The 22,714-nt window shown below is 43.5% G+C and overlaps 1 protein-coding gene across 1 annotated transcript in view; it reads left to right on the top strand.

Annotated features, from left to right (window-relative positions):
• Positions 1-22,714, top strand: part of LOC119160761 (zinc finger MYND domain-containing protein 19) — a 125,745-nt gene that overhangs the window by 13,056 nt on the left and 89,975 nt on the right. Inside the window, exon 2 of the mRNA XM_037412989.2 lies at positions 21,777-21,836. Within this exon, the coding sequence (XP_037268886.1) occupies positions 21,777-21,836 (60 nt within the window). The remainder of the gene's footprint in view (positions 1-21,776; positions 21,837-22,714) is intronic.

The raw sequence follows: 22,714 nt of genomic DNA, 5'->3' as shown, positions 1-22,714 counted from the left end.
GCGCACATGGGATACGCACACACGAAATAAACCGCATGTTACTAAGCCGCAACTCGGTCAGTGGCCCGCAGTATCTAAGTCACGCCGCACACAAGTTACACTAACACGGCTAAGGATAGGACACACATACACGACACACTCACACCTTTTGTATGGTGACGATCCACCATTGTGTGAGAGATGTGGTGAAGCACAAACTGTGCTTCACGTTTTAATTGAATATAAGGAAATAACATCCTTGAAAACAATTTTTCCCATTACGCTATCAACAACAAATACCATTCCACCCTGCAATGTTCATTGGTAAGGAACCTCTTTTCAAACTCGAGTCATTACTGTCATTTTTGAAACAGGTACAAGATTTTCAAGTGATTTACCCAGGGAACTCGTAGCACGACCTCTGAAGAGAGGTCGCTGCTGCGGTTATTACAAAAAACACAGCACCTGCCTCCCGGCCCTTGTATACAAGAGAGTTCAAGAGGGATTTGTGCTAATGCCAATTATCAACACAGTTTTATTATCACGACCCTTCGCCACCTATTCTCACTAGACACCTTTCACGTCACTGTCATAATTTTAATACTGCTATGTTTTACCCACCACAGTGCGTGGAATTTTAAGGCCCTTATACAGCCACTTACCATAAACATTGCCCACATCCCTTGACTCATGAAATGGCGCTCTTTGGCCATCATATGGCCCTTGTGCCATAAAGCGCCACACATCATTGAATGAATAATTTAGAGGTGTTGTGTCATGAGTACCGGTGTCGGAAGTGTGCCTGCAATGTTGCAAGACTGTGACGATGAAGTGCTTGAGACATCAAAAAAATGAGAAAACCTGGCTGGACCACTTCAAGCATGGAAAACTAATTATACTCTCGACGGCTGCATCACAGAATTAGTATGCACAATGATTTCTGTTCACTGGTTATTCTACGTTTAATTTTGCTTGGTTCAAATAGGCATAGAAGAGGCAGCTAAGAAATGTGGCATCTCAATTTAAAAAAAGAAATTGCTTTTTTAGTGTGATGAACACAGTCGGTATCGCTGTGTTCATCACACTGGAAATGCAGGCCCACACTATCAATGTCGGTTGAAAAGCATCCTCCACTTTTCGAGTCCTGTCTCTGCTGAAGTCGAAGCGCTACCTGTCATGCGTGCCTGCTGATTCATCATCATTGTGGAAAAACTGTCTCTATATATATGTGCAATAAATTTGGTGTTCTTTTGTGTGCTCAGATTTGGGTGCACGTTAAAGAACCCCAGGTGATCGAAATTTCCGGAGCCCTCCACTACGGCGTCTCTCATAATCATATGGTAGTTTTGGGACATTAAACCCCACAAATCAAATTTGGTGTTCTTTCAGCGGTCGTCTCGGGCACTTCAGATACAGTTGAACCTTTTGGCCCCCGTGGTTTTCAAGAAGTCTGCAGTAGAGCCAGCAGTTTTCGCTGAGTTTTTCTTTTTTTTTCTTTTTTTTCTGCACGGACAGGTTTTCTTAACAGTTCGGTAAGATGGCAGGCTCAGCATATGAAGTGAGCATAGGTTTCTTTGGTGCGTGCAATAGAAGGTTTCCCTTATTTTGCATGATATGTGGCAGAGATTTCTTTTTCGGGGAAATGCTTCGCGGACATAAGGTCAGTAGGCTGCAAGGCTCAGTCAGCTTTTGGAATCGTTCGTTACCACTTATCGAAGCGCTCTGGTTCACGTTGAGCCTAGAAAAGCGACACACGCTCCATACAAATTCGATACCCCGACTTTCAGTTCAGTACAAAACACCACTTACCCATTTCGAGGCACAGCCAGCGACAAGGCCGCTGATGTGCACTCGGAGTCATATGCAGTGCTGAGGTGTACGTACACTGAATCGCAAAGCATGAATCAGCTGAACAAAGGCAATGGCAGGGCTCACAGACACAGGGCGACACATTTCTGAATCACAAAATCTCTTGCACACTAAGCTTTCAGGAAGATGCTTCTTGGTGCGCATGTTTCAGAATGAGCGCCACGTGAATACCTGGCATGCCATGCGGTAGCGCCATCTCAACTCTCGCGACGGCAACTACTCGTAGCGCAAGGTCATCAGCGAACACAATCTGTCCATGTCCTCTCCTTGCGCGTAGCGGGGAGTGTCAGCACCTAACTTATTCTTACACCATGGCCACGCCTGTGAACTGTGTGTGCTCACCGAGTGTGCTCGTGATTGTGTGTACCTTCTCATCTTGGTGCAACCTCTTTTCTCCCCTTTATCCCTTCCCCAGTGCAGGGTAGCAAACCGGATGTGCGTCTGGTTAACCTCCCTGCCTTTCCTTGTATCTTTATCTCTCTCTCTCTATGGCCACGCCTACTTCTCAGTTTTATGAATCTCAAGGTGTCCAGCTTGGCAGATCCACATTTTAATCCTCAGAGTCTGTCAAAGGATTTCACAGGTGTGGCAAATGCTAATGGGGTTTGCTGAATGGAGTGGTTCAAGATACTACTTTAATTAAATAGCAGTGCTCGTATTCATTGCATGGCTTAGGTGATGTTGAATGGTTTGTACATATCCTTTTTTTTAATGTTAGCCTTCTTTTTCATTTTGCTCCAAATGTGGTCTTCCGTGATGAAAAAAAATGAATGTTTTTTTTTTGCCTGCAATCTGCTCCAAATTTAGATTTTAGTGCCCCAAAAGTAACATTTTGCTGCTCCGAAAATTGCTCCAAATTATATTTCGACAGTTGCACCCCTGCCCTTATTTTCTATGCCTCCATGCTACAAGGGAAGTAATTCCCAAAGAATGGCACTGACTTTCCTGTGTATAGTCATTATTTTACAGTACTTTATTGACATTAAAATAAAGAAAACAAGTATAGATAAAAAAAGCTGTAATAACAAACTTGGACCATCTTCCTGAAGGGAACCCTGATGGGATGCAAAGCAGAAGCGGTGCACACAGTGTTGACCTGGTTGAAACGGGTGTCAATGTGGGTGCTGGAAGATCGGTTTGAAGCAAAACTAGGTGTAGCGTTTACTCGAGTAAACGACATCACCATTCACGAACGTGCTTGGCTTCGCCAACTCTCGCAATGCTGGCGATGGCAGGGTTAAGCATAATTGCATCGGCAGAAGTTACAGCAGGTGAAGGTGCATAGTCTTCCGGCGTCCTCTTCCATCGCAGGTAAACCAGCCAAAAGAGTGTTATTACTCGATGTGTGCTGAAGCGTTGCGAGCAGTGGAGAGGGTGAAGTAAAAAAGATGACATGTACAAACATGTTTCAACACGTACGTTCGGGGTGCGTCAAGTTTATTGTACGTAAACCGACGACTCGGCGGTGTAGCGAGCAGTGGAGCAGTGCACGGGCCCGGGCTGGCCCGAAAGCCTAGGCCCAACCCGACCCGCGGGCCGGGCCGCGTAAGACATTGTTGGGCCAGGCTCGGGCCCGCTAGCTTCGAGCTCAGGTCAGGCCCCGGGCCTGAGTCAGGCCGGTATTGGGCCCGGGTCTCATATACAGGGTGTTTCAAAAAACATGTCCACTATTATTTAAAAAATCACAGCATATCCATGGGGTGAATGATAAGTGGGCAAAGCTCCGGAGGGAATTATCGGAAAACCGTGAATCTTCCATGTAATTAGCCCAGTCGATCATCATTTAAAGACGTGAGAAACACTGCGTGTATGCCAAGCTGCTTGGGCCTCTTGCTCTCGTATGGCAGGATCTTGGCGGCGGCGCGCAGCTTCATGGCGCACTTTTGCCTTGCGGGCTCCCACATAGGGATTCTGTCTGCGAGCACACACTGCTGCCACCTTGTGCGCTCGCCGCTCTGTAGCCCTGTCCATCCGGCGACTTTGAGCACGCGCCAACAGCAAACGAATTTTATTACAACAGAATCGAAAGTTGGGCTAGTTGGGAATTTTATTGCAATGCTCCTCCTACCGTATGTCGCCGCACTAAATCTAATGATTGCTTTCCACCAGTGACACGTGCCATATGTGACATCACTCCTATTATAATATCTCGCATCTTTCATCATCAACTACAAGTACCGCTATCTAGTTTTATAAACGCTCGCATCTTTTCATCATCTACAAGTACCGCCATCTAGTGAACACTCCAAGTACCACCATCTAGATTTATAACATCTCGCATCTTTTCATCAACTACAAGTACCGTCATCTAGTGAACATTGCAAGAACTAAACTAGAGGTGGCTACCACAACTACATACCTTGGAGGATGTACAGACCCACTGTTTAAGGAGCTTCGCCCCTAAAATGACAGAAAATAGTCATCTGCGTGCTACTTGCAACGTTCCCTTCATTTTGGCAGAAGGCATTTTCAAATGTGTATAAACGTTAACTATGAGCTTAAGTAAATGAACTAAAACAATGAAATATGTACACAATTTATAACCCTTACCTTTTTATTGAGGGTGTTTTCGATGTGAAGGGCAGACGCGCTGTTTGGTACGTCTGTTTCCTTTTCGCCAGCTGTGTTAGCCAGGGGTGTTATACTGGACACTGTCAAGTTCCACCATGTTGTCACATTCTGCCATTTATCTATGCTGATTGGCCCAGTGGACTTTTACGACCTCTCTGATTGGCCTAAAATGCCGCCATTACGAAATTTGACAATATGGTGGATGTTCAGAATAGCACTCTAGGTTTCATTGCTTTGTGGTGATCACCAGTGGCCGCTTTTCCAAAATTTTCTAGTGGATATGGAGTATTCATAAGAAAAAGCTTAATTCACTCATTTGACTCAAATGGCTATTTACAAGGTTTGAAAAGTCAAGTTTGATTTCCTCTAATTACTGTGATAATTAATGTTTCTACACATCTGAAGACGCCTTCTGACGAAAAAAGGGAACGCTGCAGGTGGGACGCACATGCCTCCTTTCTGTAAATTTTAAATAATATAGGACACATTTCTTGAAACACTCGGTATATTAGTCCAGTGCAATGAGTTAAATGCTCTAAGAAATGAGCACTTTTTACTGCCCTACCGACAGCAGCTCATACTGCACCCTGGGATGCTTATCGGTAGAAATCCGACTTTTACAATTCATTCATTGTTTACATTTTTAAAAGATATACGTAATTTTCACTGCATATTTCAAGGTGATCAGTAGCAGGACCTCTGTACCGAGACCGCCGCTGCGGTATTACATCTCCGCCATGGTTCTATTATGATCTTTAGACATCCACTTTCACTGCACAAATTTCACGCCACTGTCATCATTTTAATACTTATGTTTTGACCCATGGTAGCGCGAGGAATTTCAAGGCCCCTATACAGCCACGCACCATATCATTGTTCACATCTCTAATCACTGAAATGGCGCTCTTTGGCCATCAATTGGCCCTTGCACCATAAAGCACCACACGTCATCATCATCACTCTGTATATTAAAGGAGCACTGACATCAAATTTACTCATGCCAAGATTTTTGCGTCAGCAAGTAGCTATAGACCCCGTAGCAGCGATTCACGACCTAAAATACAACTGAGGGATGAATGACTATCACTTTTATTGGTTGATATCATTGGTATCTAGCACTATTCAAAACGGCTGGCAATCCCGCCATTATTAACGCTGGGAGCACCAGCAGTGGCGCTACCTTACGGTCACCTCCTGATCACGCCACAGCTGACTACTTCTTCACAGAAAAGAGTGACGTCAGGCTCAGCTGCTTCGCAAACATTTCATCTGCTAGAATGACACATTCAGTCATGCCTTGTCACTTGCATTGCTGTTGTCGCCGTACAAAGTGTCGACTCGGATTGAATACGATAGTTTAGAGCTTGGAATCTCCGCAATTTGCGACATCGAGAAGGATTTTTGCTTCGATGAACTTTTTGCAGAACAGTGATTCCGATATGGACGCCGTTCCAAGCAGCACTCCAGAAATGCCCGAGGATGCACGCTTCAGCCATGTTCGCTCGTGTGTCTCTGCTATATCGGTGTGTTTAGGCGTGCAAAACATTCAGGTATATGCAGAGGGGTCAATGGAATATAGCTATCGCGAATGAGCATCAGCGGAGAAATAGAATACATTTTCTGCTTGCCAGGTTCTTTTTTGTGCCTCCAGATGGCCGCACATATGCAGCTTCTCGCGGTTAACACGGTACTACCACTTTTACGTGGCCGCAGAGTCCACAGATGAACTAAAATTCTTCCGCAGGGGCGTCTGCGTAAGTAGGCGTTTGGTGTGTAGCGACACCACGGACCTGAGCTACCCGCAAGGGTATCTTGAGCTATTAAGGTAATGGTGCTCGGCGCCACCACGGAAGCCTTAGCCGCCAAACTGACGCTATTACTCGCACCGTGGCTACAGGTTGCAAAGTGGAGGGTTAGAAACCGCGAACGGTGGCGATCGAAGTCTTGGTCAAGCCCTGGCTGACGGGCCTCCACCTGTTTATCCGGCCGGAGGCTCTGGGACCTTGCTGAGAGTATGATAGTGAACCTCAGCTGACATATTCGGAGCCCGTTGTTTATACATAATGCATGGTATCTATTCACTCTAAGAAAAATGATCGGCGTCAGAAAAGAAGCCGCACCGAAGTCTTACGAAAAGATAAGTTCCTTGAAACATTCCCAAAGTTCTTAGTTGTTCACTCAACTAAAGATGAAAAAACCAATAACATCAAAATCGGTCTTCAAGATCGCAAAGTCCCTAGACAGGGCAGTCAGTACAGACCGCAAGGAAAAAAAACCTTTCATCAGGCGACCTCTTGATTGAAGTACAGACAAAAGAACAAAGTGAAGCTCTCCAGAAGCACAAAGAAATTGCCGAACAAACAGTCACTGTCACACCGCTCCGTAGCTTGAATAGTGTGCAAGGGGTAATTTCTAAAAAAAACAGTTGATGAATGGCACAGACACAGATATTCTGCAAAGTCTGCAAAATCAAGGGGTCAGTGCTGTCCGAAGGATCACTATTAGAAGAGCCAAGGAGGAGATATAAAGACCAAACACATAGTTATCAAATTTTACCGCCACAATCTACCAGAAGGGGTAAATCTAGCATACTTAAGTTGTCCTGTGCGGGCATATGTCCCCAATCCAAGGAGATGCTTTAAGTGTCAACGGTACGGACATGGTTCACAAGCCTGCTGAGGAACAACCACTTGTGCAAAATGTGGAGACAAGAACCACGCATCAGAGGATTGTGACTCAACAGTAAAAAAACGCTCCAACTGTGACGGACCACACCCCGCGTACTCAAGATCCTGCGAGGTTGTCAAGAAAGAGAAGGAAATTATGCAACTGAAAGTAAACGAAAATCTCGCACACCCTGAGGCACGCCGAAATTACGTGATGTTTTCAGGCTCGCACTATGCGGAGGCAGCTCGCCGGGGGGCATAGTGGCGTCTGGTATCTACAGGCTGCCAATACAGCTTCGCTCCTTCCTGAAGCGCCATCAGGTGCTCAAAAGGCCTCGGCTCTTGAAGCAAGGCCCACATTAACAACTAACACACCGCAAGTGGATTCTGTTGTAGAATCCATCGCGACGTGCGCTATCCCTATGGTACCCTTACCTTTGGATAAGGCACCACCAAAAAATGCTGTACCTACAGGCAAGCAGCTTGAACAAACACCTTCAGTGTCTAAGCTTCCTGATGAAGCAATGGACACGATGACTATTACATCGGGGACACCTGGCCCGAAACAACCTGGTTTGCCTCTTGGCCGAGGTAAATCAGGCCGTCAACCAGTTGCCACCCCTGGAAAAGGGAAGTGACTAGAAATGTGTTTCAGCTCTATTCTGAAACCAACAAAAGAGCAAAACTTAAATTTTTTGTCACCTATTGCATATCTCACTATACAACAAAACAGTGACGATGCTAATCCTTACTAAAAAATGACTCATTGTTCACTGGAACTGCTGTGGACTCCTGCGCAACCTAGGTGGTATCAAAGACATTTTAAATCACTTTTTTTTTTTAGCTTTATGCATTCAGAAAACAAATCTGGGTCTTAAAAACGCAAACTTTCTTAGACAGTACAAAGTTGTTCGCCGAGACAGTGACACCATAGGTCACAATCATCATGAAATGCAATACTACACCACAAGACATCCGGTTACAAACAGTTTTGGAAGCAGCTGCGGTTAGTGTAGTATCATTCAAAACAGTAACCATTTCTTGTATATACTTTCCTTCTCATACGCAGGTAACTGTTATAGAGACCAGGAAGAACTCATTGAACAACTTCCAAAACCTTTTATCTTGGTCGGCGACTTTAATGCACACAGCTCGATGTGGGGCAGCATGACAACAGACACCTGGGGGCAAATCATAGAAGACTTCATTCTGACTAACGACATTTGCATCCTTAACACAAATGTTCGAACATACTGCACACCAACCACAGGAAAGATGAGTTGTCTTGACTTAGGCCCGTATTCACAAATGCTCCTTCACTCAAGGGCTCCCCTTGGCTTGAAGTCAAGGCGGAGCGTGCTCTTCCACTCAAGGGGCCGCTGCATTTCATGAACGCTCCGCCACACTTCCTTCGCTGGGAGGCCTTAGAAATGCTCCCTTCACTTGAGTGAACTGCATGCGCCAAGAAAAGCGTCTGATAAAGAGAGTATTCGTAATTGTGGTTAAGAATTGCCTATCTCTGTACATTAAAAGAATGCTTTTTCTAGTTATTCTTTTTTACAAAATGACATTAAAGCAAAATATATGCATTTAGAGTGGTAGCGTGGCTTCCCTAAGCCTTGTGCTGGTAGAGTTAGCGAAACCCCGCTTCAAGTCTGGTAACAGTCGCACCCAGGCAGCTGAACGAACAGCTGATGGCGTTTCGTCTGCTGCTGAACGTGTCTACCTGCTTGGTTTACTTTTTCTCGTATGCGTCTATCAATTGCAGTTTATATTTGCGGTAGGGTCTGCGTGTGTGTCGTTTGAGAGCCTACTTTTGCCGGGGTGATTAATGAACTACGTGAGTGATGACAAAAAGCGCAACACATGGTTTGTTGCTTTCTTTACTTTCCCTTTACTGGGAGTCTTCTGATCACTAATGTAGCCACCGAATGTATAACGTGGTGGAGTGAGTATTTTTTACTATGTATCACATTATATTGGCGTGCTTTCAGAATTCACCACCGCATTATGTATAAGGATTACTCGTACGTAAATTCGTTCTCATTACGGGAGTATGTGCACAGTCCCTGATTTCAGGGGCCTGTGCAATGTTTATTTTTCTCATTTACTGCGAATTTCAATGTGGAGTTTTTGTAGTTGTTCCTCTGCGTATAATAGGAAATTTAGAAGACAAGGTTCGCAACTGCTATTCAAGGTTATACCAGGATAGCGTTAAAAACTAGGCATGGTATACTCGTGGCTGAGCATTCGAATTAGACTGCTCGCAAGTTAAGAAAAGCGATCATGTGCATTTCTTTAACTATTGGCCAAAAATGCATCTTAGTTTTTTTTTTTTTTTTTTCATTTATCAGCATATATAGTCAGTTAACAGAAACTGGTGTGTGTCTGTGTCTTTAACATCAGTAATTGTTTTTGCATTGTTCTTCTATTTGCCCTGTATTTGTGGATGCGTCTGATTTCACAGATTCCATAGACGTAACCTTTAAATCTGTGTAGCTTTCGTCTCCAAATTCACACAGCGGCAAGGTCTTAAATTTTTTCCCGATCTCCTTCATCTGCAAGCTCAGAAGCACATTCGTTAGTGCACGAATGACCTTCGCAATGATGTATTGGATTTTACTTTCAGAATATAATTACTGGAAATACCTGTTGAAAAGGATCGCGGTGTCTGTGCTGCATTCCTAAGCTCCAGCACAACATAATTTATAGGGGATGTTTTATTTTTTTGGAAATCATAAAATTGAAGCCCCGTATGACTTTTGCCGCTGTTCTGTTTTAAAAACGATCCTGTGGGTTCTCTCAACCTTCGAGAAAGTGTCGTCAAGAAGCAGCGTATTTTACTCTGCTGATTTACTGAAGACCAGTGCAACAAAGCGGTGAAAAATGCTCAAGAGTATTGCAGTCATCGCGGACACACCTGGTCCAAAGCCTGTAAATAAAATACCCGCTATTACTGCATCATTAGCATGTGTGCCTGTTAGAACCACGCCATCTCCGTTCCATGGAAGAGGAGTGGTGCTGCTTTATATAAAACAAGTTTGATTTTTCTAGACCTGCTTTTCTGTAGAATGGGAGAAGTGGTTTTTGCAGTCCTGTCTCATCATGAAAAGACAAACACGACGATAATTTTGTTTTGATAAATGAACAAAACAGAAGTTGTGAATGGCAAATGAACCTTTATTACATGTGGCTGATGAAGAGCAACGTGGCAAACATAAGAATGACACGGTAAAGTGTTCATCAATCAAACATATGCAACCTTCACACTGTAAGGATAAAGTACAAGCTCGGAGGACATCATAAATAAGATAGAGGAAGTAGACACCATAACGCACCTAATGCAGTGCAGCTGTACGCATTCACTGTAGTTTTTGTGCTTTTGTATACAGTCGTGCAAACTTTGCAATGCATTGATAATAAAGCACATTTTAGGAGACCTTTCCTCTGTATTCTTCTGTCGGCAGCTGGTCCCCTGCACAAAAGAGGCAAGAAATAATATTAGAAAAATGTAATAGCTCGGACACGAAAGCCGCATTTTTCTTTAATTCTAGCGGCTCACACATTCATTAGTATTGCTCGTGTTCAAGAACAGGCATGGTTGAAGTATTGAGCTTTGACTTTTTCGGCACATGTTTGGCTCAGGCACTTGGGCAGCTGACCAGGCATAAGGTTATATAATTTCATTATCTAATTGCACGAATCAGTTGCATAGTGGGGTTCAATTAAAAAAACAATCTTATTATGTATCTGCTGTATTTCTATTTCATATGTTTGTGTTTTCATACGACACTCTATGCACTTTTGCGTACATGCTGGTTTCACTGAGCATGAATCTCTGCTTGATCCCCTAAAGGTGGGCTTGGTTGTTCATTGGTATTCGGAGCTGCATAGACACAATATATGGAAGCTGTGTTTCACGCGTAGTAGCAACAGCAGCACACTCATCGCGCCCAATTGTATTGTATTGTGCTTTTCCTAAACTGTCTCTAATAGTAATTTGACCGGAGCAGAAAAAAAACAAAAAAAAAAACGCAGGAGAACTTACCTTCTCGTTGATACAGACGGTCGTTTAACGGAGGTATGCTTCGCCGTAAATTTCTGCTAGAGTAGAAAAGATTCACCGAAGAGGAAGCCATTCTAAAGTACGGTGAAGGCAGCGCATCAAAAGTTTGCTATTACGTTTCCTTTCCGCTTGCTTGTCAAGCTTTTGCACCACGCTTGAACTGATGCGGTGTGCGAGCTTCATCAAAACACTTCAAAGCACTGGCGTCCGCAATAAGTCTTGCAGCACTCACATGGCAAGTATACGCACACCCGGGGGCAGGTAATCCACTGGCTCATTCACGGAACACAACACATCACGGCACTAGCGAGCAATCATTTGGCTACGCTGCCCGCCTGTCCCAGCGCCACAGTAGCAGTTGCCGAGCTGTTCGAACACAGCTCCGTAGTAAACGCGCACCGTCACTGTCGAAAAAAACGCGGCGGTGGTAGCCTAATTGATTGAGAAACGCAGTCAAAATGAGACGAGCTGCGCCATGAACATGATGTTGGCACAGAAATTTCACTCGAGGGATGATTCAAGGTAGCTCGATCGCTTCCTTGAAAATCTCGAGGAAATACTCGAAATTTTCTCAAGTGAAGCAAGCGTTTCAAGTGAAGGGTCGAGTCGAGGAGCGTTTGTGAATACGGGGGTTAGCTCTCTGCTCATCGGATATCTACGTCTACTTAAGTTGGGAAGTTCATGATAATCCCTACGGGAGTGACCACCTGCCATGCCTCATACATCTGACCCAGCCAACCCCACTACCCCCCAAACCTCAAAGGTGGAAGCTACACTTGGCAAACTCGACCCTCTACACTAGTTATGCTTCTCTAGAAGAAATATATGATGAGCGTCTGAGCGTAGACGAAATAAATGAAAAGTTTACTATCTGTCTCCTAGCAGTGGCATCCATATCAATACCGCAGACATCGGCACTAGCGCGAAAATATAGGAAACCATGATGTACCAAAGAGTGCCGTGCTGCGAGTAAGAAACAAAACAAAGCCTGGGGTGCTTTCAGGAGATACCCGACATACGCAAATTTAGTAAACTTCAAACGAGCTCGATCACAGGCACGCTACATTCGCAAACAAGCAGAAAAAGTGTCTTTGCAAAAATATGTATCTTCCATAATAGCTCATCACCAAGCAAAAAAAGTATGGAAGGGTGTCCGAAAAATGAAAGGGGATTACACAGTCTATACTATCTCTCTGCTCACCCCTCCTGGTGTTCAAACCACAATCGAAGATCAGGCAAACATTTTAGGAGAACATTTTGCACATATATCAAGTTTGGCAATCTATAATCTGGCTTTCGTTTCATACAAAACAAAAATAGAAAAGCAGAAACTTCCAAAGGTGGCACAAAGGAAGATTATTACAGCCTAATCACGATAACCGAATTGAAAAATGCACTCAAAACACAAAAGCAAACTGCCCCAGGCTTTGATTACGTCCATTACGCTATGATCCGACACCTGCTTCACCTAGGCAAATTAATTTTGACTGGCGATTTCAATGCCCCGTGCATTGACTGGAACAATTTTGCATCCTACGGTCGTGACAAAAAGCTTTGTGACTCGCTCGTAAATATGGCACTGTCATTTGACCTCACTCAAATTGTCACTTCCCCTACCCGTGAAAATTCAATACTTGACCTTGTCTTCATAAGCGACGAATTTTGCAAAAAGGGATACCACAGTGAGGTTGTCACAGGTTTGTCTGATCACAATGCTGTAATTGCGTACCTCAACATAGTGTGCCCGCCAAAACGACCTGAATTTAAGCGTGTGCTTGATTTTAGTCGTGCTGATGACAACTCTATTATCGATACGCTGGCATCTAGTTTTGAAGATTTTTTTTCCTAGCAGTGAACACAGTGATGTAAATGTACTCCTTGGTCATTTTCATGGTATAGTGCAGGAATGCATATCAAAGTTTGGGCCGCAAAAGTGCATTAAACACAATCCAATACATTCGTGGTACACACGGGAAATCATTCAACTAACTCGCCGTATAAAGCGACTTCGCAAAGGTCGTCCTCTTTTGTCAGCTGCGCGGTCACCTCTGCTTAATTCTTTGAAGTGTACTTTGAAGGCGAAAATGCAGGAAGCGAAAAATTTCTATTTCAACAATACATTGTCACGGTTTATGGTAGAAAACCCGGCCAAATTCTGGAAGTCCATTAACCCGAAGTCATCTGTTCAGTCTTGCTTCCTTATAAATGACCAATCATGCTCCGATTCTAACACTATTGCAGAAAGCTTCAACGACTATTTCAAGTTTGTTTTCTCTTGTGATGATGGCACTATCCCAGATTATGCTTGCAACTTTGTTCAGTCTACAATTCCAGACATCACAATCTCTTGTTCAGGTGTTCACAATTTGATACTAAAATTAGATGTGACTAAAAGTTTCGGTCCTGATGGCATTCCTAATATGTTCTTGAGGCGGTACTCCGAATGGTGCGCTCGTTACTTGACTGTCATTTTTAATAAATCGTTTGCGTCGGCCACTGTTCCCATACTTTGGAAGACAGCTAATGTTGTCCCGTTATTTAAATCTGGCAATAAGCAGCTCATTCCAAATTATAGGCCAATTTCCCTAATTTCAACAAGCTGTAAACTACTGGAACATATCATTCATAAACATATTGTTGAGTATTTGGACGCAAACAACCTTCTGTCCCGGTGTCAGCATGGCTTCCGAGCTGGATTTTCTACAACAACGCAGCTCCTAGAATTCACCCATGACATTGCCACATCACTTAACAAAAGGGGTCAGACAGACGCAATTTTCATAGACTACTCGAAAGCTTTCGACAACGTATGCCATAAAAAACTTCTTCAAAAACTTAGTTCCTTTCTTAAAGATTCTAAATTACTCGGTTGGATTGCGGATTACTTGCTTTCTCGATCTCAGTTCGTTACTTTCAACCAGGTGCAGTCATCCCCTGTTGAAATCACATCCGGTGTGCCGCAAGGCTCTGTGCTAGGGCCTCTCTTGTTTATTATATTTATTAATGATGTTGTTAATATCATCTCTGGAACCCCTGTAAACATACGTCTGTATGCTGATGATTGTGTACTGTATAACTGCATTACTACCTTTCAAGACCAGTCAGTCCTCAACAACGTATTCTCGTTATTCTGCGATTGGAGCTCAACGTGGCAAACGCCCATAAATTACAAGAAAACTGTAGCTATGACTTTCTCAAATAAAAAAACAGCCTCTCAGTTTCAGTTATAACTACAATGGGTCCACCCTAGCACATGTGAGTGAATTCAAATACCTAGGCATCACCTTTACACATGAACTTAAATGGGGCAAATATGTTGATCAGATAACTCGTCAAGCTCTAAGGAAACTTGGTTACTTAAAGCGAAGATTGAAAAACTTGACAAGATTGTAAGTTAACTGCCTACAAGACACTAGTGAGACCAATACTCGAGTACGCCTCTGTGGTTTGGTCGCCTCATCTTGAGCAAGATAAAAGCAGGTTAGAATCTGTGCAGAATAAGGCTATACGTTTCGTTTTTAACCGTTATGATCGGGACTTCTTCCCGTCTTCACATGCTCATTTGTTGTCACTTCATTCACTGGAACACCGCCGTACACATGAGAGTATTATCTTGTTGCACAAAATTGTACACAAAATGACCCGCGTTCACGCGCCCTTATCTTTCGCTGATATACCAGCGCGTACAACACGTAGTTTTTTTCCACTTACCGCACCAGACTGGAACGGCCTTCCCAGTGAAATCACAACTATTTCCTGCCCATCATCGTTCATAGAAAATATCAATAAGCACTTTCTATGTTAAATCTTTGACTTCTATGTTTTGTCTTTATAATTACCCACCCATATGTAATACCCCCTCGCAGGTCTTTAAGGAAATAAAATGAAATCAAATATTATGTTGAACAGAATGAGAGAAAAAAAGAATCATGCATATAAGGTGTGAATGGTGGTACTGGGCGGATGGCACAGATATGCGGGCTTTCTACAATCTTTTTTTTCTTTTTTGTAGTATGCAGATGACAAAGACGTAAATGATTAGTTCAGTCACGCTACAGCAGTGCGTAACAGGCGGAACACAAGCTAACCACGTACAAACAACGCAGCAAAGGCGTGATTTAGTGTGAAAGCATGAAGAGAGTCACTCGGGGCGAGCATCCCCATGAAAGGCAGAATGCGCTTTACTCGCGGGTAATATTAACGCTGCATAGATGTCATGCACCGATTCAGTAGAGAAGAGCGTTGATATTAACACTAAACTGTAGTCAACGCATTGTATCCGCTGATTATCGGCTCAGACCGCACGCAACGAAGCGCCGCTACGTGTATTTGTATACTCGCCGCCGACCGCTTATCGATATCTGTGCGGGACTGTGCTGCCACCTATAGCCTGATCTCGCCGCGAATCCTGGACAGTCTTTTCTGCTTAGGATTAAATTTTGAATCGGAACTGATTTCGGTTTGGTTTTTTATGTAGGACATTTAATTATATTGGTGCATGTGTGGAGGTTTCTATTTGAATATCTGAAGCATAGTATCTTGACTGCACATTTGAGAAGTGTCGTTGGAAGTGCCACGTTTGTTGGATTTGTATAGTGGACGAGCACGTAAATTGTAGTTAAGTATGGTGGTTGTATGATCGGTGGTCGCTAAAAATTTATGTAGTGTTTATTTAAATTTATTTTGTGTGGGTGGGATATGGGGTGGAGCAGCCATGGCTAAACAAACTGGAACGCTTCTTTCTGCGGAGCGGCAGTGGAAAAATGCCGTAGAAGCCATGGACCCAATCGTGTAGTGGTAGTAAAGAGGCTTTTATTAACAGTGACCGAGGCCATTAAGACCATGCTACAACTCTCGTGCTTTCTGGCGCTTGTTCCTCGTCTTGTCGTCCACTAGCGCTCGCGATAGATTCAACGTTCCCGGTCACGCCGTGAAAGTGAAGTTGGTCGTGCAGTTCCAGATGCTAGCACTTTCGGGCAGATCTTGTTAGGATAACGCCTGGAAATAACTGACGTTACTACCAAAACTTCTTCACCGAAAGATCTCTGTGAAATGTTGTAGTTGTCGAGCTTGTTTTTTTTTTTTTTCCCATAATCATAAGCATTCTACTGTTCAAACTGGCCTTTAATTTTACAAATCTCTTTCCACTTAGGATGCAGACTGAGTACTTCTTTTCCCACCAGCTTATAGGAGAAGGCAATCAAGTCAGCATGTCTCTCACTCCTCTCTTTTGACTTTTCTGCCTTCTGGTGCTTTTTGGTGAAGCAGGAGTTTTGCCGTCTTGGCACCAATTTTTATCAATGCATCGTCTTTGGCGAGCTGGAAGAGACGTCCTCCCAGCTTCTCAATGGCAACATGGTCTTGTGTGCACAATAGCTTCTTGGTACCCTCTGCCTGGGACGACTCCTCTGGATGGCTCTCCAGGCTAGCCAATTGTGCTTTGCTTCCTGTCATCTGCTGATGCGTACGTTTCACAGTACATTCCAGCTGTTTCTTTCCTTGGACCAATTTTTCCTGAAAGTTATTGCTCATCCAACTTCTTGTGTATCTTGGGCACTGGGAAAGGTGTTGCTTGCACCTTCTCATCTGATGCATGCAGCTGCTTCGTTCAACTCCTCATTTCATTGCTGTACTTAAGAATCGTGCTGCATCAGGTGTGCCTGAGTAGCTTTCGGCACGACTTCTTTAAGTTCATATTCCAATTTCTTATGATGTCTTTGGTCCTCAAAAAACGATTGAAGTTCCCTTGGCTTGGTTGCATTGTCACTCTGTTGCTTTTCGCGTTCCATTTTCTCCTGCAACTTTGATCACAACTTGGCGGTCTTGGCTTCCAGTGATGCTGCCTGCTTCATGTTGCCCTGAACTTCTACTTGACGTGGTGCAGCGTCCTTCTTCTAGATGAGCCGCTTGCAGTTATGGTACAATGCAGTGCTCACGTGGGTCTCCTCTTTCGAAAGCACCGAGGCTGTCTATACAAACGCACTTTTATCATGGCTTTCAGGGGGTACGCTCAGTATGGGAAGACCAGGAGAGTTTCTATTATCTTGACCATCAATCACTGATAGCTTACGTGGCTCAAACTTCCTTACAATGTTTGTCGTTGCGAATGCATTTGGTTTGCTCCCTCAGTCTGTGATGGCACCTTGGTGCGAGATCAGAGTAATCTTCGATGGATCACACATGCATGAAGCATGGGGCCCTTTGTACCTCAAGCAAGAGACTTTTCATTTGCAGTCACCCTTGTGGCCTTTCATCGCACACGTGAAGCATCTTTAATCATTGGAAAGCACTTGCTTCTTCTGTGTTAGGGTCGAATTTTCAAAACACGCTTCTGTGGAGTGCCGTCTGGATGTGCAGAACACACAAATCTTTTTGGCACCTTGAAAATTTCTAGAGGAGTTCGTCAGAACAACAGATGAAGTCAGCTGTTCCCAACTGTGACTTCAGGCTGGCTGGTTCGACGCATGTGGACCGCCACTGTCTTGTGCATAGCTCTGCTTTTAATCGCTCTTCTCGGGGTTCTCTAGTTCGGTTGAAAGGAGCTTCAGTAGATCGTCGAGCCCCGAAGAAGCAGTAGTATGGTCCGTAGCACCTTGTGGGGCACAGTTATGGTGGTAGAGAACTACGATGTCTCGTGGTAGAGCCCTCATTACGATGTCGCACAGCATCGACAAAAGTGAAGGTTGCTGTACACCGAGTGACTCTAGCCCTCGGGTGTTCACGAGCACATGTCATAGAGTTGTCAGAAAGCTCTCGTGTCACCGAATGCTCAAACAGGAATCAGCTGATGCATTCTTGCAAAGTATTTTCATTCCTGGCGCATCTTAACACCGAAGCGTTTCTGTAGTACAGTATCCTTATAACATGCTTCAGTCACTGGAAGACCAGTTACTGCTGAAGCAGCATCTCCTTCCAAGAACTGTCTCAAGTTATAGAATTTTTCTGTTGTGGTCAGAGTGGCGTTGTTGTTGACAATCTGGCCAAACTGCTTCCAGAACTCTATCAATTTACACACATCCCCAGAGAATGGTGCATTTGTGAGTTTAGGTAGCTTGGCTCCCATCCTGTCTAATGGTGTTCCAATTGTACTGGTAACCATAACGGATTCTTCTTTTGCTTGCGCGCTTGAAATGCAGTTCTGCCTGCTTAGGAGCTCTGCAAAAATTCACATCTCATTGTTCTCGTACCCTAAGACAGTGTCATATTGGGCTTGTAAGTCCTCATCCAAGATGACTCTAATTTCATGTTAATCTTCTTTAACTTGTTGTTCGATTTTACCCTTTTGTTGATGGAACCGAGCTGTTCATGCGTTGCGGAGTCGCTGCTATGTAGGGCACTTGTCTCATTGATGATCTGGCTGTTCAGGGATCTTCGTGAAATCCGCTGCGCCTTGAGCTTGTCTTCCAGGCCACTCATAGCCGTCGGTTGGTTAATCCCGGATTTCGGCACCAAAATGTGTGTGGGATATGGCTTGGAGCAGCAGTGGAAGAACTCGAATGCTGTCGAGGTAGTTAAAAGATGCTTTTATCAATAATGACTGAGGCTATTAAGACTCTGCTACTACTCTCATGCTTGCTGGCACTTCCTCATCTGGTGGTCTGCCAGTGCTCACGATAGAATCAACACTTATCTGCATTTAGCCTTTTGCCAGTGATGTCCAATTCGTATACGTGTAGCTTGTTAGGAGCTTTAATTTATAACTTTGTTTTGCTATTTTGCTTCTAGATTATCTGACATCATATTTTTATTAAAAATAAAATGTAACGTCAATGTACCTACTTGTCCCAATTCTCGAAGTGTGAATAAGGCATTTCTTCTGCATTATTGGATATTGTAATGGAAAGTTCTTTCAACATTTGGAAAGGAGGAGGACTGAGAATGAGTTTTTATTCCTGTTTTAGAAAAACGTGTACGGCACTGGCCTATAATGTCACAAAAGCACTCGAGCAACTTAAAAGAAAAGAAGAAAAGTTGGCATTTTGCCTGAAATTATAGGGCGTAAGTGTGACGCACGCTGTTTGGATTAATTTTGATCATCCGGATTCTTTTATATGAACCCAAATCTAAGCGCATGGGTGTCTGTGAAATTTCTCCCGGTGTTAGAACTGCGCACGGCGACTCAAGTTTAATCGCCTTCGTGTCATTCCATTTCCTGTTGTTTTTAAGGGACAATTTAAGTATTATTTCATCATTTTTTAGGCAAAGAATAAGAGATAGCAGAAGTAGTTGGTACCTGCAGGGTTCATGTGGGTCCTTAAAATTCTTGAAAACCCTTGCATTTGTAAAAGTACATTTTCAAGGCCTTGAAAGTGCTTGAATTTTGGTAAAGCCTTGAAAATCTTTTATTTATGAACATGGTTGCTTATTTCACTGTGCGTTATTTGTAATGCTGTAAATGTAGTAGGTGGCATATGTAATAAGCCCACCACAAAAGGTTTGAGAACATAAGTAGCTTCTGCATGGAACCAACACCATGCATTTCTGTAAACTGAGGAGTATGAGAAACAGCAAAACAACTGTTGCATTGAGGAGGAGGTTGAAACACAAAAAAGGAAGAACTAGAAGCCGCTGTTAAAGGGGTACTCACACAAAATTTCGCAGCAGCATAAAATTAACAGGAAATATAGCTTCAAAGGTATTGACAATATCAAGAGGGGCCGCATCTCTTGGACCCCCTTACTTCCCGTCACGTTGCCATTCTGCAGTCAGTAAAACGGGTTATAGCTGCCATTTTTCTTTTGCCCTGTTTGTTCCATTAGTCTATACTTGGGTTGTGGTTAGATTTAGGGGCACGTTAAAAAAACTCCAGGTAGCCGAAATCTCCGGAGCCCTCCACTACGGCGTCTGTTATAATCATGCGGTGGTTTTAACCCCAATAATTATTAATTAGTCTATACTCGGTGGCTGGCTGAGAGTGGGTGGCCGTAGGGAAAGTTTTGTGTTTGATGACATTTCATTCCCGTGGGCTGTTTCCTATGTGAGAGGACTTCTCGATGTGGACTGTATGGAAGTGTGTCACAGCTCTATGTGCTGGCGTTGTCAAGAGCTACACACGCTAGGTGGTGATAGTTGTACCCGACGGCTTGTCATTTGTGGAGCTCTCTCAAACCAAAACTGAGACTGGTCCATAGTGAGGAGCCTGCAATAATTATCTGTCGTGTGCTGCAGCAAATGATGTATTATGTTATGACTACCATGCCCCCAGTAACACATTAAAGCAAAAAAATGCAAGGATAAAGTTTTTGTGTCAGTACCCATTTACAGTATTAGCAGCTACAGCAGACTCTTATGCTGAAAAACCAGACAATCAGCGATGTGATGTGAATCTAGTGAAACAGCCCTAGGAAAACTGCCAAGACCTAGCAGCAGGAGATAGTGAATATTGATATGAAAATTTAGAAAAGGCAATAAGGCATTGCATCAAAATTGTTCTTTATTTTTTCTATCTGAATAAACGTTTCCAACTAGTGTCTTACTGGAAGTAATTACCTATGCAGCTTTAAGAAAGTATTATTGAAAGTTGTTTATAAAGGAAATGTCATTCAAGCCATGTTTTGACGTGTGCTCTGGGGATGTTACCCTTTTTCGGTGAGTTCGAGTTATTTCAAGCCTTTACCCTCTTCTGAACATGTTTTGATTTGGTTTTTAACAGACAATATGGTCCTTGAAAATTCACACATATAGCCTTGAAAGTCCTTGAAAACCCTTGAATTTTTGTCATGTCAACAAGCGTGAACACTGTACGTATTCATTCTAGAAAGACGGGGCGTGCAAACGCAGACACAAGAAGGCAGTTGAGACACCAGAAATGCCTACTAACAATTGTAGGTTTATCCTTCACATAGACCCCCATGTGTGCCAGATGTTCACATAAGCATGGACATGCACAGATAAGTTTCTGTCTTCTTTCTTTTCGTTTGAAATTATTCGACTAAAATACCTATTCGCATTGAATTCATTTAGAACCTAAAATTCACTATTCGCAAGAGCCTAGATTTTCCAAATCGTGTGATGAATTTCAAATTGTGAAAAAACTAATTTCAGTTAATAAAGTTAACTGAAATTATACACACACGCACGCATACACACACGCGCACGTACACACGCACGCGCGCATACGCGTGTGCACGTACACGCGCGTGCACGCACACATGCACGCACACACGCGCGCGCGCGAGAGAGAGAGTGACGTTATTTTGTGACATGGAGGCAGCCAGTCTTGACAAAAGTTCCACTCGGTGAATTTCGAAATGTGAACATGGATACCCTGCATTAGTGTTATTTTGTCAAATCCAACTGCATGTGAGTGTGCTTATTCTAGTGAAACAATGTGTGCTCCACAGAGCATTTTCTCCATGAGATTTGCAACGAATCAATGTGTGGTTCTTCATAAAAGCCCCATAAGAATTGGCTGAATGTAAACTCAACTTGCTTCTCCCGAGTACAATATAATGTGAAATGTCCTACACCAGGGTGTTTCAGGTGCAATGTGCTCCAAAGTGCGAACTTTTGCTGCTCCTGATATTGCTCCAATTCTGTTTTCTTTAGTAGCATCAAGTGGTGCACTTTCAGAGCACCGTTTGTTGAACTTTGTCCAATTCTGCTGACTTGATGTTATTTTGCAGATAAAGTATACCCTTCTGGATGAAAGGGACATAACACTGGTCCAAGAATACTCATTCGAGGTAAGTCATGGACATCGTGTATTCTGTGCTCTCTTGATTGTGCATGTTAATCATTCCACAATTGTGCTGTGTAGAGGAAGACTAAACTTCTTACATTTTATGATCAGGGGTGACATAGCTTCGCATATTATGGATTTGTGATACATTTTTATTTACTGGCATCGAAATTCTTGTAATTGAAGCTGTTTTAGAGCTGTATGGCACAATTTTGGCTAATTTCATGCCTTTGGAGTAGGCTTCACTCGGGAAAAAAAGGCCTAGTTGACCACATTATTTTTCGAGCAGCGCCACGAATACCAATAAATAAGGTGCACCCAAGCTTAGTTTTTTTTTTACTTCGCACCTTTCTGGTGCCACCATAATCTCCTCAGAATCTGTTGTAAACATGCGTGACGCTGCAAAAATGTGTAGCCGTGCATCGAGCGTGCTGGTTTTACTAGCTAGGCTTTGCGTTCTGGCGCCATTGTCGCATAGTGACAACCACTGAGTACGCATGCATAGTGCAGTTGATTCTCAGGTTCTTTGTTGTGCATAGTGCGTTCCTCTGGTCGCTGCGGTTTTCATGTGGACGCTGTTTGCCATGAGAGTGTTTTTTGTCGCGTAATCATAAAGTCATCCCCCTGCATGCGACGGGTCATCTGGTTGCTCTGGTGCATGGGTTCTCAAACTGGGTTTCATGAGTGACAGAATGCGTGCAACTCGCTCCCGGTTTACCGCCACTAACAACTGATTTATTTAGACACGTGAGTTTGTATTTCATTTTGAATTTAAAGAAGCCATCACACTAAGTCCGCACATCAGTGTCTGCAGCTAGTGAGAGGCCCACTTGGTTATTCGTGAATCCCAGCAGGGGCAGAACACGTGCTAAAACCTGTTAT

The sequence above is a fragment of the Rhipicephalus microplus genome, chromosome X (genome assembly GCF_043290135.1).
Source record: "Rhipicephalus microplus isolate Deutch F79 chromosome X, USDA_Rmic, whole genome shotgun sequence".
NCBI classification, from domain to species: domain Eukaryota; kingdom Metazoa; phylum Arthropoda; class Arachnida; order Ixodida; family Ixodidae; genus Rhipicephalus; species Rhipicephalus microplus.
Note: the sequence above shows the minus strand (reverse complement) of the source record. Positions and strands in the feature narration are given on the sequence as shown.